General features: G+C 42.8%; 1 protein-coding gene across 3 annotated transcripts in view; it reads left to right on the forward strand.

Moving 5' to 3' along the window:
* Window positions 1-18,776, forward strand: part of SORCS1 (sortilin related VPS10 domain containing receptor 1) — a 594,356-nt gene that overhangs the window by 200,178 nt on the left and 375,402 nt on the right. For all 3 annotated transcript variants that reach the window (XM_009215327.3, XM_003904235.4, XM_009215326.3), the window contains exon 2: window positions 8,199-8,266. In XM_009215327.3, coding sequence (XP_009213591.2) covers window positions 8,199-8,266 — 68 coding nt within the window. The remainder of the gene's footprint in view (window positions 1-8,198; window positions 8,267-18,776) is intronic.

The following is an 18,776-nucleotide window of genomic DNA, read 5'->3' on the forward strand; positions in this document are numbered from 1 at the left end:
GCGACAGAGCAAGACTCCGTTTCAAAAAAAAAAAAAAAAAAAACATGCAAAAAATTAGCCAGGCATGGTGGCGGGCACCTGTAGTCCCAGCTACTCAGGAGGCTGAGGCAGGAGAATGGCGTGAACCCGGGAGGCAGAGGTTGCAGTGAGCCGAGATCACGCCACTGCACTCCAGCCTGGGCGACAGGGTGAGACTCCATCTCAAAAAAATAAAATAAAATAAAATAAAATAAAATAAAATAGCCAGGCGTAGTGGTGTGTGCCTGTAGTGCCATCTACCCAGGAAACTGAGGCAGGAGGATCACTTGAGCTCAGGAGTTCAAGGCTGCAGTGAGCTATGACTGCATCACTGCACTGTAGCCTGGGTGACAGAGTAAGACCTTGCCTGTAAAAACATAAATTAATTAAAAATCAAAATCTGGTCATCTTCTGGTTCCGAAGCCTTTTCTGTTTTGAGCAGAGCACACTACCAGCCTAATATTTAAGGTCCTCCACAACAGTGCCAAAGCCTATCTCTGTATTCTGATATTGTGTGGGTCCTTACTCATACTCCAAACTTTAGGTAAACCAGAAGACTTGACCTTTTCTTAATGCTTTCTGAGCTTTCTCCCTCAGTTCCTTTCCTTACAGTACCCTTTGTATACCTCTCATCTTCATCAGAATCACACTCATCTGGGATTTGTCTTAAATGCATCCTTTTCCAAGAATCGTCTCCTGATTATACCTCTCTTACTTGCTCCTTGAAAGATAGAAATAGTTGGCCGGGCGCGGTGGCTCACGCCTGTAATCCCAGCACTTTGGGAAGCTGAGGCGGGTGGATCACAAGGTCAGGAGATCGAGACCATCCTGGCTAACACGGTGAAACCCCGTCTCTACTAAAAATACAAAAAAATTAGCCAGGCGTCATGGCAGGTGACTGCAGTCCCAGCTAGTCAGAAGGCTGAGGCAGGAGAATGGTGTGAACCTAGGAGGCGGAGTTTGCAGTGAGCCAAGATAGCACCACTGCACTCCAACCTGGGCGACAGAGCAAGACTCCGCCTCGAAAAGAAAAGAAAAGAAAAGAAACACTTTCCTCCTGCTTCACATCTTTTCTCCTCATATTTTTTAAGTATCTCTGTACAGGTCTGCCTCTCCACCACAAGACTGAGCTTTTAGAGACTCATATCAAATATCATTCCTTTCTTTGTATCCTCACAACATGTATTTAAAAATTATTGCCTTTTAATACAGCTTAATAAATGTTTATTAAATTAAATCTGCAGAATTTTGGAGCTGAAAGTTCTTCTAAAGAAAGCTCTTATTTTCTGAGAATTATAGAGGTTCTTATTCTTGGATGTGTGACCCCTCTCCCCAGGATTCAAGAGATGAGTAATATTATTAAAGTTGTATTTATTGTTTTATGCACATAAATTGTATCAGATAATATTCTTAAAGGATTCTTGGATCCCCATAAGAATGAGAACCTCTGTTTAAGTTGGAAAGTCAAATAAATGCTTACTGAGCCAAAGATGCACAATCTGGAACACACATATCTTAAGGAAAACTAGTGTGAGTTGGCTTCTTTTCCCTATAATTGGAGTGCAAAGAAAACAATCAAAAACAAATCTCTGGCCATTGAACACTCCCCTCTTATTTTATCCAACTCTTTGATTCTCATGAAAGATTACTGCAGATCTCTTCAGGCTCCTTATTATTCTCTTCCCCCATATTTGCTTTCATCAGGATCTGTAAATACATCTAAACAAATGGTCTCTAGCAAGCTGCTGAAATAAGCAGAGAGGTGGCTATCTGAGCTTGGACCATGAAAAAACACTAAGGCCTACTGGAAGATGGTGGGGACAGGACAAAGGTAGCCAGCATCAGCACTGCCCAACCTGCTGGCATCTTCAATATGGTTGTTCCCTTGCTCACCCAAGCCAGACTATGGCCCACCCCAGGCAAGAGCAATTATGACCATTAGTATAGCTAAGCACTGTCGAGTCTTCCCATGTGTTACAAGAAGCACCTGCCCATGCCATCCCTGAATCACCAGTGGTTGAGAGCAATGCAAAATAAATAGTATTGTTTTATAGACTAGGACCTAGTCGTCGTCTACATTATTCAGGATTTGGAAATAGAGACCATAAGGAATGAAATAAATTTTAGGATCTTGTGCCCTAATCCTAAGCCCATACTTTTGTTTCTTTTGAGATTCGATACTGCTTTCACAGTTGGATATAGAGGAAAACAGGAATGCAAATTATTATTAATTGAAGAGTGAAGAGATATGTCCCCTTTTTCTTTTTCTTTTTCTTCCTCTTCTCTTCTTTTTTCTTTTTCCCTTTTCTTTTCTTTTCCTTTCTTTGTTTTTTTTTGAGATGGTGTTTTGCTCGTTACCCAGGCTGGAGTGCAATTTCGTGATCTTGGCTCACCGGAACCTCCACCTCCTGGGTTCAAGCAATTCTCCTGCCTCAGCCTCCCAAGTAGCTGGGATTACAGGCATGTGCCACCACACCCAGCTAATTTTGTATTTTTAGCAGAGATGGGGTTTCTCCATGTTGGTCAGGCTTGTCTCCAACTCCTGACCTCAGGTGATCCTCCCACCTCGGCCTCCCAAAGTGCTGGGATTATAGGCATGAGCCACTGAGCCCAGCCCTGGTATGTCCCCATTTTCTAAGATGTCCTTGAGGTGAGCAGTAGCCAGGTGAAGTATCCTTACAAATCCACTGATACCCCCCCAACTTCCTGATGCAGAGCAGGTGAACCCCACAATTGGGGCTTAGCCTGGGAGGGTTCTTCACTTCACTCAGGAAAGAATTCAAGAGTGAGCTGATGGTAGAAGAAAGCAGGTTTATTAAGTGGCAATGTATAGCAGAGTGGCTACTCCTTCCAGAGCGGGAGTAACCCACAGGCAGTGTGCCCAGAGTAGCAGCGTATGGGCTGTTTGCTAGCAATATTTATAACCACTTTTAATTACATGCAAATTAGGGGGTGGGCTATTCACAAATCTCTAGGAAAGGAGTGGTAACTTCCAGGTGTTGCTATGGAATTTCTCAACTGTCATGGCACTGGTGGGAATGTCTTACCCTGAGGAGCAGCGAGGGCAACTAGAGATTGCCTTTGGTGTCGTCTGCTAGTTCTGCAGATTTCTTCATTTCACCCTGCCAAGACCAGGAAGTAAGTTCCTCCAGTCTCCTGCCTCACTTCCATCCCACTTTCTGTGGGGTGAATTCTTTAGTAAATAAAAGGAGGAAGATACTATGTTTTTGTTTTTAAGAAAAGAAATGGAAAATTCCTATGCTTCTATTTAGAAAAGCATAGAAAAATTTTGGTTCTCTACAATCTACTACTTAGTTAATGCACAAGTTTTCAAAAGTTTCTGTGTGTAGAACCAGATTACCAGGAAGGTGTTCTCAGGTTCCTTAAATGTTTGGGGTTTCATTTCTAAATTATATGTGTTGTTAATAATAAAAACCATGCTGTCATAGTCAAAGGTGTTACATGACTGATAATTGGCATGGTAGAGATGGCCTGTCTTATGCTCCTGGCAGGTTAATTCATTTCAGTGCATACCTGTAAATAAGCTTGCCCTACCGTTTTGATATAACAGAATATTTTTCACTGACTTTTGGTAATTTACAGTAGAACAGTCTTATTAGTCATCCACATACCAGCATCTGTTTGTGAATGTTTTTGTTCTGTAACCCAGTGCAGAAAGAGGTTGGGGCCAGAAGGGAGGAATGAATTGACATTTTCCTCTCACAGAGTCCTTTGTGAGAGGAAAGTCCTTTGTGATGGTTTCTCAACTCCTCGTCCAGAGGGAGTGGGGGCTAGACTTGATGGAATTATTCAGTAGGAGCTTTGTAAGGGCCTGATCAAAGGGTCACTAATCGTTTGGGAGCCCAGGTTATGAAAATGTGGCTCAGTGCTGTGGGAGAAGCCCTTGCTCACTCCCTTGGACCCTCTCCCATTCCTGCACAGAACCTGACCTGTTACTGTTTCTGGCACCCTTCTACCCTCCAAGGAATGAGTGATTTGAGAACAGTAGCTTGGTGAGTGGGCACCGGCATCCTCTATGTACAAGCCGGGTGCGGTGGCTCACGCCTGTAATCCCAGCACTTTGGGAGGCTGAGGCAGGTGGATCACGAGGTCAGGAGATCGAGACCATTCTGGCCAACATGGTGAAACCTGTCTCTACTAAAAGTACAAAAATTAGCTGGCTGTGGTGGTGCGTGCCTGTAGTCCCAGCTACTCAGGAGGCTGAGGCAGGAGAATCGCTTGAACCCAGGAGGCAGAGCTTGCAGTGAGCCGAGATTGCGCTACTGCACTCTAGCCTGGCGACAGAGCGAGACTCCATCTAAAAAAAAAAAAAAGAAAAAAAAAAAAAAGAAGAAAAAACGTGTGGACCAAGTGAAGTTCCTCCCAAAAGTTTTGTAAGCGATAGATGTGGCAAGAAGGAATCACGCAGTGGAAGATGAAGTGCAGATGTCATATGGTGACAGCAAGTCCTAGACTGGCGAGGGGCATACTTGAAACATGTTACTGTGGAAAGTCCCAGAAATAATTGGATGCTGAGGTCCTGGTACGGCACAGGTGGAGGTTATCAAGTCTTAGATAATTTGGGTGATAGCTATTTAAAGATAATATCCTAAGATTTAGAGAGGAACCTTAAAAAGCTAGTACCATATGGTGACCACTTGAATCGGGGATGTTTTAACACTATATAATGAAAATAAGATACAGAAATAAATGGGATGCTGATGGATATGCCACTTTGTGTGGGGGTATATGTGTTCATATGCATTTTGAGATGTATGTGTTCATCAAAATAGCCTTGCTTTTTGATTGAAGTTATAAGTGAATGCTATACACTTAGAGTTTTTCTATACATGAAGATTGTGTGCTGAATGAATAAAAATAAATTATGTGTATATTATTTAAGCACATACAACATTTCACTTAATTAAAAACTTCCACTGAAAGCTGGATGCAGTGTCCTGCACCTCACTCCCAGCTACTAGGGAGGTTAAAGCGGGAGGATCCCTTAAGCCCAGTAGTTGAGACCAGCCTGAGCAATAGAGCAGGACTCCCATCTCCAAACAAAAATGAAAGCAAACAAAAACAGCTCCATTGTGTTCCATTTTGAGTTTGAAAAATACACAAAAACAACAGAGAATAAGACCCGAGTAGCGAGGCAATTGCATTTTTTGACATTTTCTCATTTAAATGTAGTGGTTTTGGCTCTGGTTCCCTTAACAGAAACTGCTTTGTTAAATAGTATTGGCATAACAGAAAAGCAAACAAACAAACAACAAAACATACCTAACATAAGGATGCATCATTGTTCAGGAATAAGATGGTAAATAATGCAGAGAGGCAGTAAAGGGAAAAAAGAAAAAGAAATCTCAAATAATCGATTGAAAACATAACTAAAGGTTAGCAGTTCTCCCTTCTTTCTTGCTCTCGTTATGAAAACAGAAAGATTAAATAGATTGATTCAAGCAGATATGCTTTCAAATGCCATAAAGGACTCCTCTTCTGGTGCTGTATTGATAAACTGCCTGAGTGTATCACTGGCATTTCAGTTTTACTAGCCCTGCAAGAAGAGGCAGGGAGCGGTTTCTACCTCCCTGCCTGCCTGCCCTGGGATTGCTTAAACAATTTCTGTGTGTGCTTGTGCGAGTGGCTCCACACCATTACATGCTGGGTTAAAGGGTTCCTTCTCCGGGGCGCCTTTGAATTCCCACATCACATGAATGGGAGACACAGCCTGTGACCAGCTGAACTTCATTATTTAGTTTACTGCGGTATTGTATCAGGAGAGCAACTACCTAGAAATGCTTTATGCCCACACCCCTATTTTCTTGGTGGGGGATTTATAGGCTTATTCGGCAAAATTGTACTGAGGTGGAGTAGCAACATCATTCTGTGTCTTCAAACAAACAGCCACCCTGCTGCCACTGATCAGTGTTCCTGGGATGGCAGTGATTGAAATTTAGCACTGAGCGCGACTTAATTGGCACATGGATCTGTTAAGCATATGCCCCCACCACAGGCATGCCATCTGATGTGCCCATAGGGTGTCCTGCACCTCACACATGCTCACGTTTTGCTAAAGAAGCAAGTTTTGAACAGGACCTGGAAGGAAGGAAGCTGTGCTGTAGTTTAGGAGAGGGGTGGCCTTAGATGACAGGTACTCAGGGATCTCTGCCTGTTTTTAAATTATTGTAATTTTTTTTTCCCCTTGAACTCAGAACAAACCTAAGGTCAGGGAGTTCCAGTTTGCTTGCTGTGAAATTTAAAAAGTTAAGAATGTGTTCACTGATGCTTGTGGCTTCAGTAAATCAAACGCTGTGCTAGTAGAGTGGAACTTGGATTCAGCATTCCTCAGCAGCTTGCAGGCCCGGAATTTAAGGTTGGAATGTTCTGTGCTCACTGTGGCTAGAACTGATCCCTTGGCCTTCAGAGAAGAATTCAGGAAATCAATGTCAACATGTTTCTGCTGAGTTGGAAACAGCTGGGCTGAGCCAAATGTTCTAGGTTATAAGTACCAGGAGGAAAATACGAACTTCAACAGAAAACTGAGCAAACCCATAATGTTTTTCCCTCACGTAAGAAAGAGCAAGTAAAGTGGAGAAATCAGTGGTTAGGAACACACACTGCTCTGTGGAATCTTCTCAAGTGTCCTTGGGCTCATGTATTTCAAGTAACCAAGTGGACTGTGTTCATTGCTGCAGACACCAAGAGAAGCTGTCTTCTGGAGCAGCTGTGATGGGAAGAGTTTCGGTGTGACTGAGAAGGGGTATATAGCTCTTCATCAGCTTCCCTTTTCTTTCATGAGCGCTTCTGTCCTAACCGGATCACGGACTCGTAGACTGAATCTGTTTTTCTTTGTGTTCTCTTCTGGCATCAGACAAAATCCTGGGCTCCTAATAAACGTTTAATATATGTTTGTTGAATTCTGAAAGAATGAAATGGTTTAGGTTCCTCTGGGAAAGTTGAAAATAGTGCTGCTTTCGATTTCAGAGGAGGATTTGCTGTGAAGCGAATATAGCTTAAATTTAGCCTTCTGCAATTCTACGGCTTCTTTCCTGAGACCTGTTCCTAATTTTTGATTTTATCTGTTTCTTATGGAGGGTTCCATAAGAAACAGATTACACAGTAATCATCTGGACCCCATGAAATAGATTTGCTCCTGTTAAAATGCTGTTGTTTAGCCCTGCCAATGTGGCTTCTATTTTATGGCTTTCCTAGAAATTGGAAGTCAGAAGAAAGTTAAAACCAAGCTCACACAGGGCAAAGGGAAGGAACTAACATTTAAGAATCCCATGCTAGGCCAGGCGCAGTGGTTCATGCCTGTAATCCCAGCACTTTGGGAGGCCAAGGCTAGCGGATCACCTGAGGTCAGGTGTTCGAGACCAGCCAGACCAACGTGGCGAAACCCGATCTCTAAAAATGCAAAAAATTAGCCAGGCATGGTGGCGGGTTCCTGTAATCCCAGCTACTTGGGCAGCTGAGGCAGGAAAATTGCTTGGACCAGGGAGGCGGAGGTTGCAGTGGGCCGAGATTGTGCCATTGCACTCCAACATGGGCGATATGAGCGAAAATCCATCTCAAAAAAAAAAAAAAAAAAAAGACAAACCACCATGCTAATTGATATGTAATTTGTATTTATTTCCTAGTTTAACTTCAAACAGCAATTCTTTTTGGGAGATAGCATTACTCTTCATCCCCCTTAATAAATGGGCATACTGACTTTCAAAGAATTCTTTGCTCTCTCCCAAAAAGATGATAGCTGGGCACATTGAGGTTATCCAGCTACCTCAATGCCCAGCTACTAGGGCTGGAAACTAATCATTGACCTTCCTTTCTCCCAGGCATCTGCTCAGTGAGTACCTGAAGTGTGTTCATATTTGGCAGTTCTGCCAGCCTTCCCTAAAAGCATTAAACCCACTAGGGAAAGACATGCCTGGAGGAGCAGTTAACCCTTGCTGCAGGGTGACAGGGAGAAAGGTGGGGAGAGGATAGGCCTAAGCAGTTCAGTGGAAAGGCAGAAAGGCACGCCAACCCTTTCCCAGTCAGTGCGGCAAATGCTGTAACAATTCATTCAATTATGCTAAGCGCCGATTAAAGGAATCCTAAGCCCTCCCTTGGGCCATTTCAGTTCTAAGAGATTGTAATTGTTTGAGACTAACCATGATTTCTTCTTTTGCCTTCAGGTGATTCTCATTTTGACAAAGCTCTATGACTATAACCTGGGGAGCATCACCGAGAGCTCACTTTGGAGGTATGTAGATAAATGGAGCTAATAATTACCTTGTTATTTAAGCATGATGCCTGCTACTGCTGTCCCACTCACTTTTTCCTGGCAGGATGGTTCCTGGTAATGTGTACTCCTTGCTTTCTCTCTTTAGTGATGCGCTGGGGTTTATCTCCAGGCAGGCCAGAGCTTTACCTTCTTTATAGATCCCTTCTTTTAGTCAGTCAGATTCTTTTGCTAACCTGTACAATGGGTTGTGTTTATGCACCGTCTCACTGACCTTTAAGTTTATTGGATCAGAAGTGAGAGTGGAAGTCTCTTTGCAGAAGGACTCAGCACAGCCTCTTGGTCTGTAGAATGAGGCTCTCTACCAGGGAAACTTTTTTTTATTTTTTTGAGAAGGAGTTTTGCTCTTGTTGCCCAGGCTGGAGTTCAATGGCACGGTCTCGGCTCAGCGCAATCTCTACCTTCCGGGTTCAAGCGATTCTCCTGTCTCAGCCTCCTGAGTAGTTGGGATTACAGGCATGCACCACCACACCTGGCTAATTTTTTCTATTTTTGGTAAAGACTGGGTTTCTCCATGTTGGTCAGGCTGCTCTTGAACTTCTGACCTCAGGTGATCTGCCAGCCTCGGCCTCCCAAAGTGCTGGGATTACAGGCATGAGCCGCTGTGCCCAGCCCAGAGCAACATTCTTTTACTAACTTCCCTTCCATGACGGTCCTGCAGCTCACCAGCAGCACAGGCATATGTACCCACACTCATGCACACCCTTATCCTTAGGATACACACTGTATTACTTCACACATGTAGAGTGTGGAAAGGATACAGGATTTTTTCAGTGCCTCTTTGCCAGCCAGAGACCTCTGCAGCCGGCAGTGCCTCTGCTTGAGTTTTGCTTGTGCCCACAGGGCTTGCTCTGCCCACTTGGCCCATCAGGCTACACTCAGCTCATACAACTGGTCTATATCTCATGCCCGCCAAGGGCAAGCCAGGCGCGCCAGCTGCTGTGGTGGGGTGGGCAGCTCCAGGCACTGGCTCTGTGCAAGGCTGTGGCTGGACCAGGTGTACAGCAAGGGGCTTCTGCCTTGGGCGCTGGTGTCTGGATGAGGGGAATGCGGTGGCGCCCTAAAAACTCGGAGACATCAGCAATCACGGAACTCCAAAGGGGGTGTTACAACATGGCACACAGCTCTGGCTTGGGGAGCTGAGGTCTGGGTCCCCAGAAGGGTCACAGCTCTTCTCTCCTTCTCACCAGCCACAGTGCAGCAAATGGGGTGGGGGTGGTTTTCAGCTCATTCGTGTTACGGCTTGTTCAGTCCCACTGCTCTGCTCTAGCCCATGGCTCCTAGGCTGGCCCGGCCCCACTGCTACTCCCTGTTGTGTGGGGCAGCTGCCTGGCACCAACAGAGGACAGGAAGGCTACAGTGTTACAACTCCTTTCTCACTCGCTGTTTGGTGGGTCCCAGGTTCGTGTCCTGCATCCAAGAAGAATGAGGTTATATGGACAACTGGAGAGTGATGCAGGCAGAGAAGAGTTTTATTGAGTGATGGAACAGCTCCCAGTGGAGAGGAGGCCCAAAGCGTGTAGTCCCTACTGGAAGGCGGGTAGTCCCAACGTGTGGCTGAGGCCAGGGTTTTTATAGGCTCAAAATGGGGGAGGTACAAGCCGTAGGTAGAAAGAAAAAAACATATTGGGTCTTGGAGGAGTTTCCCAACCATGATTTTGGACCCTTGGTAGCCCAACTGCCCAGTCATGCTGGTATTCAAGGAGCTCCTCTATGCTAAGGGATTTGTACCTATTCATTTGAAAAATTATTGTGATAGTGGTAGAAGGCAGACAGATTCCTAGGCAGATAGGGAGAAGCACCCAGTGAAACCCAACCTTCAAGCCACAAGACAGCCTGAAGCCTGAAAACCAAGCTGCCACTTCTGGGTATAGTTCCAATTACAGGGATGTAACTGAAAGTGTGGGAAGTTTGGTAGGGGCCTTAATAAAAAGTGTAATTTTTTAGTGCTTTAAGGAGCCAGCATCTACTATATTGCCTCAATTCTGTAACCCTTCATCAGAATCTCTGTGACTCTGATCAACTTCGTACTTCCCTGATAGATTTCTCTAATGGATCTCCATGTATAAGAGTAAAAGCCAGCATTTTTTTCTGCAGTGTATCTGCCATATAAAACATAGTCTGCATATTAGAAATTTAATAGATAATGCAGTTTTGTCTCACTGGGACAGAGGCTTTCAGCAGTCGTAACTCTCCACCTGCATAGTGGAAAGAGCATGCTTGCGGGACCTGAGGAGCTGGTCGTCCCAAACTGTAGAAGCTCAGGTTCAGTGTGCTTTTCTCTCCATGATGGGGCATTGTTACCGACGGCTCAGTCTAGGAAGAATGTCCTTTTTAAACTTAGTGGAAAGGGTTAATTTAAAAAATGGCATCACATTCCATTAGTATCAGGCTTCCCTTCTGAAGGAGCAGTCTACTTGGGTGAAGTCTGGGAAAGTATGGCAAGAATGACCTGCTGGCTTCTGAATCTTAAGATGAATTTCACTGAAGGATGTATACTGTCATGCACTGCATAATGACATTTTAGTCAACGACACCATATACAACAGTGGTCCCATAAAATTATACTGTATTTTTCCTGTACCTCTTTTGTTTAGGTATGTTTAGGTACACAAATACCATGATGTTACAATTGCCCACAGTGTTCAATACAGTAAAATGCTGTATGAATTTGCAGTCTTGGAACAATAGGGTATACCTTACAGCCTAGATATGTAGTACGCTACACCCTCTAGGTTTGTGTGAGTATACTGTATGATGTTCACACGATGAGAAACTCACCTAAGGTCATGTTTCTCAGAATGTATCCACCTCATTAAGTGATACATGACTGTAGATACACATATAGTCAGCGTTCTCTCTCTGTGAGTTTTAGATCTGTTAACTCAACCCATCTTGGATCAAAACTGTTGGGGGAAAAAATTAAAAAACAACACTAGCACTAAAACAAGTAAAAAATACAGCATAACAACTATTTACATAATATTTATATTGTATTTGGTGTTACAAGTAATCTGGGAATGATTTTAAATATACTAGGGAGAAGATCAGTACATCATATGCAAATACTACACCATCTTCTATCAGGAATTTGAGTATCTGTGGATTTTAGTATTCATGGGGTGTTCTGGAAACAATCTCCTCCAGATACAGTGAGATGACCATGTGTATACGCCCACACACTATACTCATAGATACATAATATATTTTTAAAATATACCCCAATAGTCATTTGCCATATGTCATATACTGGTGTGACTACTGCAGGTATGTGATATATTAGAAGCTGATAATTTTATTTATTTTAAATTATTATTATTATTATTTGGGAAAGAGTCTCACCCTGTCACCCAGGCTGGAGTGCAGGGGCATGATCACAGCTTACTGCAGCCTCAAACACCCAGATAAAAGCGATCTTCCCACCTCCACCTCCCAAGTAGCTGGGACTACAAGTATTTGCCACTACCCTAGGCTAATTTTTAAAAATTATTTTTATAGAGACAGGGTCCCATTTTGTTACTCAAACTGGTCTTGAGCTCCTGGGTTCAAGTAACTCTCCCACCTCAGCCTCCCAAACTTTCAGGATTACAGGCATGAGCCACCACGCCTGGTCATTTTAGTACTTTAATAGGAATGGCACGTAACTTACTGAAAATATAATTTAGAAAAGAGAGAATAAGGTGGAAAATATGTATAATACTTCATATTATAATATATAATATTTCATATATAAAACCTCAGTAGGACTTTTGAACAGCTCACGGTGCCCATACTCAGAGTTTAGGGAACCTCCGTAGTTACGCTAATACAGAGGAGGAGTGGGACAGGCCTGGGTGGGTAGACGACAGGGGTCAGGAAGAGAAAGCCTTATGGTTCTGAGTTGTCTAGCACATACTTTCTTGAGGGAAACTAGATGGCCTAGCACAAACTGACTTTCTCCTGCACCAGCTCATACTGTTACCAAAACACCAAGGATCCAGTCTCAGCCCTGCTGCTCACTGCACAGAAAGCCAATCACCGAGACAACGATTATTGCCAAGGAAGAAGGCTTTAATCAGGTGCTGGAGCTGAGGAGATGGGCGATCAGTCTCAAATCCATCTCCCTGACTCACTAAACTTAGGGGTTTAATATAGTGGGATAGAAATGTAACAGTGTGTTGGAACTCAGGAACTAGGGAAGGGTAAGGAAACGAAATGAGGGGCCTGGCATCTCATTGTCTGAATGCGATGAGCTGGTGAGTTTTAGTTCTTTGATACTTTTTGAGAGGCTTCCAGGGCCTTTCCTGAGGAAGGAACTCAGATGAAACAAATGTTAAGTTTCAAGCTTTAAGACAGGAAGGGCCAATTCCTATTTTTATCCAAAAGAAATGTGTATGGGACTATTGGGGCGGTTTCAGTACTTTATGTTCAGAAAACCTGCCTATGCCAAAAATTGGGGACTATGACCTCAGGCAAGTCTTAGACATCTCCAAGGTACCCATGGCTCTGAGTACAGGAGTTAGCATATAAGCTAGTACTCAGTAACTCTGTTTTTAAACAGAGCAGTGAACACAACAAACTGAATGGTCATCCAAATATTATTTTATTATATTGTATTTTTTTTCTTTTATTTATTCAACAGTGTTGTATTGATTAACTCCTTTATGCCTTGGAATGATCTGGTCCAGCAAGGGGAAGGTATGTGTGTGCTAGATCAACAGCAGATAGGCTCTGTCTTCCAGGTGTTCCTTTTTAGAGGGGGACAAAGATCTGTGGACAGTCAAGGTGAGAGGAAAATACACTTGCATGTATCCCTCCTTATGTAATTGTATAGAATAAGTTATTGAAGCAGCCGCCCAGAAATGCCAGATCCCAGAATAAGATAGATATAATGTAAATAGACAGACTCTCACACAACCGTAAGTGTAATAAGAATATGAGATAAGTGTTGCTTCTTTACTTTGCTCATGTGGATATTTTCTCTTCTTAACTCATCTTTGAGTCCTTGAACCCAGCACCTTGCTGGTTTAGTGATAATGACGATAATGGTAATAATGACAATACTGAAAACTTTTATTGGGCATTCACTATGTGTCAGACATGATGCTGAGTGTTAGACATGTGTTATTACATCCTCTTAATTCATTTTTATGGTGTGCCCAAGGTCACACAACTAGGAAATAGTAGCCTACAGACTTACAGACATGTTACTGAACTCCATCTGTTCATTGCTTCTCTGTCTTCCAGAGCTCTGCCTTCTGGTGGATCTTTCTATACCCAAACCAATCAACAGAGTATTTTATAGAAATATATGTGTATATTATTATATATTATCTATATATGTGTTGTGTATACACACACACACACACACACACACACACACATACAAACACTATATACAGAGCGAATAGGGTTTTCTATGTGCTGTAACATTCTGAGCAGCAGTTGCCTTACTCCTGAAAATACTGGGCGACAGAGAAATGGCTTCTTGTCCAACAAATAGATGCATGCAGTTTTCAATTGAGCCCTTATTCTTTACAAGTTTTAGCAGCTAAAGAGTCAGAAAGGGGCAACTGGCAAATGCTCTTGAGGTGGTAGGGTAGGCAAGAGGCCAAGAGGCTGTTGACCTTACAGTGATGTCCTAGGGCTGTAAGCCTTGCTGGATATTAACAAACCAGGGAAGACAGAGCGAGACATCACTGTACCAAATTAATGAGCTTTTGCTCCCAGTTGGTCTTGTCATTGATTACACCTTAATCTTGGAGCAAGTTGGTGATTTCTGTTTCATTTTGTGTTGTTCTTCACTCGGGGAGTCAAACCGAGAGGAAGAGGGGATGATTTGATGCCGAACAATTAACTGCACCTTAAAATTGTCTTCACTTTATAGTGGATTAAGCTTTGCGAATTGGAGAGCGTGGTGGTTTTACCATATTGACGCAAGATAAGCTTAAAGGTTGAGAAAAATAAAATGTCAAAATCTTGAATATAGTACTTCTGAGAAGAAATATATTCATCTTTTTTTCCTGTTATACTGGGGCAATCAGCAGTCTGTTGAGAGAGGCTTAGCTTGTGAGAAAGCCCTAGGCCATTCTGGAAGGAGCTGAAAGTCTGCTCTCTTACAGCAGCACACAGCCTGCAGTACCTGTCTGTCTGAGAGTTTGCCTGACATGGCTGACATCTCAAATGCAGTGTCCTATTCTCAGATCCACATGGGACACAAGCAGGCTTCTAACTAGGTCTCCAAAAGTATGCACTTCTCAAACAGCAGAACCTGCTTTTGGAGGAGCACAAAGCAAGTGCAGTTTAAGGACAGAGAATGTGTTAGGCTTTTGATGTGATTCTGTATTGGCAGCCAACCCTGTCCCATTTTCTCAGGAGACACATTTTCTTGGGCATTACACATCGTGATTATCAAGAGAAGTTCCCCAGTAGTGTTTGTGAATAATAGCCTTGAGGCAGAGACTGTGTGGGGATGAGGGCAGCCTGTGCTCTCTGAAGAACTCGTTGGGTTCAGGCTGAAGGGAACTCATCTGTGTGCTGTGAGCCCTCTGCCGGCCCTGTGGGTGAGTCCCAACGCCTCCCTTCTACTCCCACACCACATCCAGGGGAAGAAGAGTGGGTGGCTTGGGTCAGATTGTTAGTCCCTGCTTTGAAGGATGTTTTGCTACCAAATCCAGGTTTCACTCTGCTATAAACACAAGGCTATATGCACATCCTAAAATATTAATAATAATAATAATAATAAAACCAGAGTGTGATAACTTCCAAGCAAGAGAAGTCTTGATGCCACACAGATTTAATGATGCAACTCACACCTGTGCGTACAAATGTTTAGTACCTCTCCAAAGTCCAAGGGAGCTAGTCAAGCACCCAGGCAGGATCCGGAGGTGTTGTGGATTGTGGCTCTTTGGATTCTCGATTCTTTTGTGTTTTGTAACTCCCATTCCATATTTGTGTCACTTGGAGTTGCTGGTGGTTCCTGAACTTATACAATTAATTTTTTTTTTTTTTTTTTTTGAGATGGAGTCTTGCTCTGTCGCCCAGGGTGGAGTGCAGTGGCGCGATCTGAGCTCACTGCAAGCTCTGCCTCCCGGGTTCACGCCATTCTCCTGCTTCAGCCTCCTGAGTAGCTGGGACTACAGGCGCCCGCCACCATGCCTGGCTAATATATTTTTTGTATTTTTAGTAGAGACGGGGTTTCACCGTGTTAGCCAGGATGGTCTCAATCTCCTGACCTTATGATCTGCCTGTCTCAGCCTCCCAAAGTGTTGGGATTACAGGCGTAAGCCACTGTGCTCGGCCTACAGTTAATTTTTTTTTTATGTTTTAAAGAAACAGGGTCTTGCTCTGGCACTCAGGCAATGGAACAATCATAGCTCACTGCAGCCACAAGCAATCCTCCAGCCTCAGCCTCCCAAGTAGCTGGTGCTACAGGTACACACCACTGCGCCAGATTAATTTCTAAAATTTTTGTAGAGACGAGGCCTCAATTTGTTGCCCAGATTGGTCTTGGACCCCTGGCTTTAAGCAATCCCCTTAACTCAGCCTCCTAAAGCACTGGGATTACAGGTGTGAGTCACTCCACCCTGCCGACATTTATTTTAGTAAACCTTGTTATTTTTTTAAAAATCACAAATGTGTGCTCATTACAATGAGCCAGAAAAAAATACAGATATATATATTTTTTAAAAACTGTGAATAGTTTCTTACATACCACCTAGATCGAGTTTTCCTGATATCTGTGATGTTGAGTTATTGTTTTTTTCTCTTCATATCTTTATGACTCAACTAAAAAGTGCCAACAGATATATACATACCGTAGGTCTACTTTTTCATTTGTTTAAGAAAACAGAAGTATAGTATTCACTCGACTATGGCAACCTGATTTATTTCCCTTAACAATGACTCTTGCGTGTTTGTCCAGATGAATGCATTGAAAAAAATGGTCCAGGCTTATAAGCATCCCAGAGTATGCATATTGTACAGTATATTGAATTAAACAACTGCATGCTTAATTAACTTATGTATTGCTTCCTACATGCCAAGAAGTGTTTTCAGTGCTTTCATCCTTTTAACAGCCCCACAAAATAGGCACTGTTTGTAGCTCTAGTTTCTTTTTTTTTTTTTTTTTTTTTTTTTTGAGATGGAGTTTCACTCTCGTGAAGAGTGATGGCATGTTCTCGACTCACTGCAACCTCTCCCTCTCTCTGGTTCAAGCAATTCTCCTGCCTCAGCCTCCTGAGTAGCTGGGATTGCAGGTGCCTGCCACCATACCCAGCTAATCTTTTTGCATTTTTAGTAGATACAGGGTTTCACCCCGTTGGCCAGGCTAGTCTCGAACTCCTCAGGTGATCCGCCCACCTTGGCCTCCCAAAGTGCTGGGATTATAGGCATGAGCCACCACACCCAGCCTGTAGCTCCAGTTTCTAGATGAGAGAAGTAAGACTTAGAAAGATTTAGTAGCATGCTCAATGGTCTGACAGCCAGCTAGTCAGATAGAGCTGACTCCTGAGTATTCTCTGAATGCCTGTGCTACACTGCTTCTCCATTACCTTTCTGATGGATCTTTAGTTCATTTCCTCAAGAGTTGTTATTACACATAGTGCTCTGATAGACATATCTATAAACATATCCTTTTACTTTTGTAATTTTACCTTTATAAAGTACAATAGAATTCTTAAGATGATATTGTTGTATCAAAAATGAATGCATTTATATTGTAAATGATACTCGAGATTACATTCCAAGAAGGCTGCAACAAATCATACACGTGCAAGCAATAATAGTTTGCGGATTTCCCCAAGCTTTCATCAGGACTGGAATTTTCAATACATAACTTTTAAATCAGTCTTTTGGATGAAAATGATGTCTTGATCTCCGTGTATTTTAATGGGTATTTTCCTGACCACAAGTGATAGTGAGCATCTTTTCATATGTGTATTGGTCTGTGGCACTGTGGACCTCTCTTTTTCCCTCACTCCTCCGGCAAAAATAATTGCTTCTTCCTCATTAATCTTGTAGTGAATTATGTATCTTTGATTTACAATGGTTATCAGATGTATATTTATTTTGTTCAACAAACATCTCTTAGACCTACCTGTATGCCATGCCAAGCAATGTACCAGGTAGTCAGTGGGAATAAGCATATAAATAAATAATTGTTCCTGTGCTACAGAAACCCCAAATCTAGTGAAAAGCAGACTTTCAGTGGATAGTTACAGAAGTGTGCTAAATGCAGGGTAAAATGTATGCATAAGTTATTGTGATGTTTGTCTGTTTCCATACTGTGTTAGTCTGTTCCCATGCTGCTAATAAAGACATACCCGATACTGGGTAATTTATAAAGGAAAGAGGTTTAATTGACTCACAGTTCCACAGTGCTGGGGAGGCCCCACAGTCATAGTGTAAAATGATGGAAGAGCAAAGCCACGCCTTATATGGCAACAGGCAAGAGAGTTTGTGCAGGGGAACTCCCATTTACAAAACCATCAGATCTCGTGAGACTTGCACACTAACACGAAAACAGTACAGAGGAAGACCTGCCCCCGTGACTCAGTTACCTCCCACCAAGTCCTTCCGTTGATATGTGGGAATTATGGGAGCTAAAATTCAAGATGAGATTTGGGTAGAGACACAGCCAAGCCATATCTCATACTAACCTGGAATTCCAAAGACTATGACCATGTCTTATTTTCCTTTGGTTCACACCCAAAATAGAACTGGTCTTATTAAGCATCATTAAATGCTTTTTGCTTTGAAGCAGTATGTTATGAAATGATTTAGTGTCACTGAAAGCCAGGCCTACATCATATACTTATTTCTATCCTAAATTTTTAACCTACTGTCTTATGTGTAGGCGATACAGTTCTGAATAATGTGCTACATGACCTCGTGAAATTCCATGACATTGCAGTCAGAGAAGAAGAGCATAACCAGTGCCAAGTGGGAAAAGCCCAGCGATTCAAGTCAGGAATCTGTTATTTCCATAGAACTCTAGGCATTCCTGTTCAGCCCCCTTGATTTTAACAAAATGTTAGAACTCACCACATAAAAGCTGGTTCTACAAGGATCTACATGTATTCGTCCAAAAGATGCTGTAGACCTTCCTGAGATCTGTGAGACTGTCTGTGAGTCTGGTCTCAGCTTGCACCCCTGCTCTCCTTGTTTGCCTCAGTGATTGACACCCTGCTGAGTTCCCCACTTCTCCTTTTAGCAAGTAATAGATGAAATACACAGTAAAGCAACACTGTCCTGAGGTCCTAATAACTTTGCCAATATAAGCTGAGAAAGCAAAGGCAAAAAATTTTACTAGAGAAAACAAGGCAACTGACATTCTGCTATCAAACCTGTTTATATATTTCTGGAAGTATTTAGAATATTAATTCCCATTTTAGTACAATGATATGAACACCACATGGTAAAATTCTACATCTGTGAAGTCCCTTGAGATACAGATCACCACCATCCAGTTACCTTCCACATCCTCACAGTT

Source organism: Papio anubis, chromosome 11 (genome assembly GCF_008728515.1).
Source record: "Papio anubis isolate 15944 chromosome 11, Panubis1.0, whole genome shotgun sequence".
NCBI classification, from domain to species: Eukaryota; Metazoa; Chordata; class Mammalia; order Primates; family Cercopithecidae; genus Papio; species Papio anubis.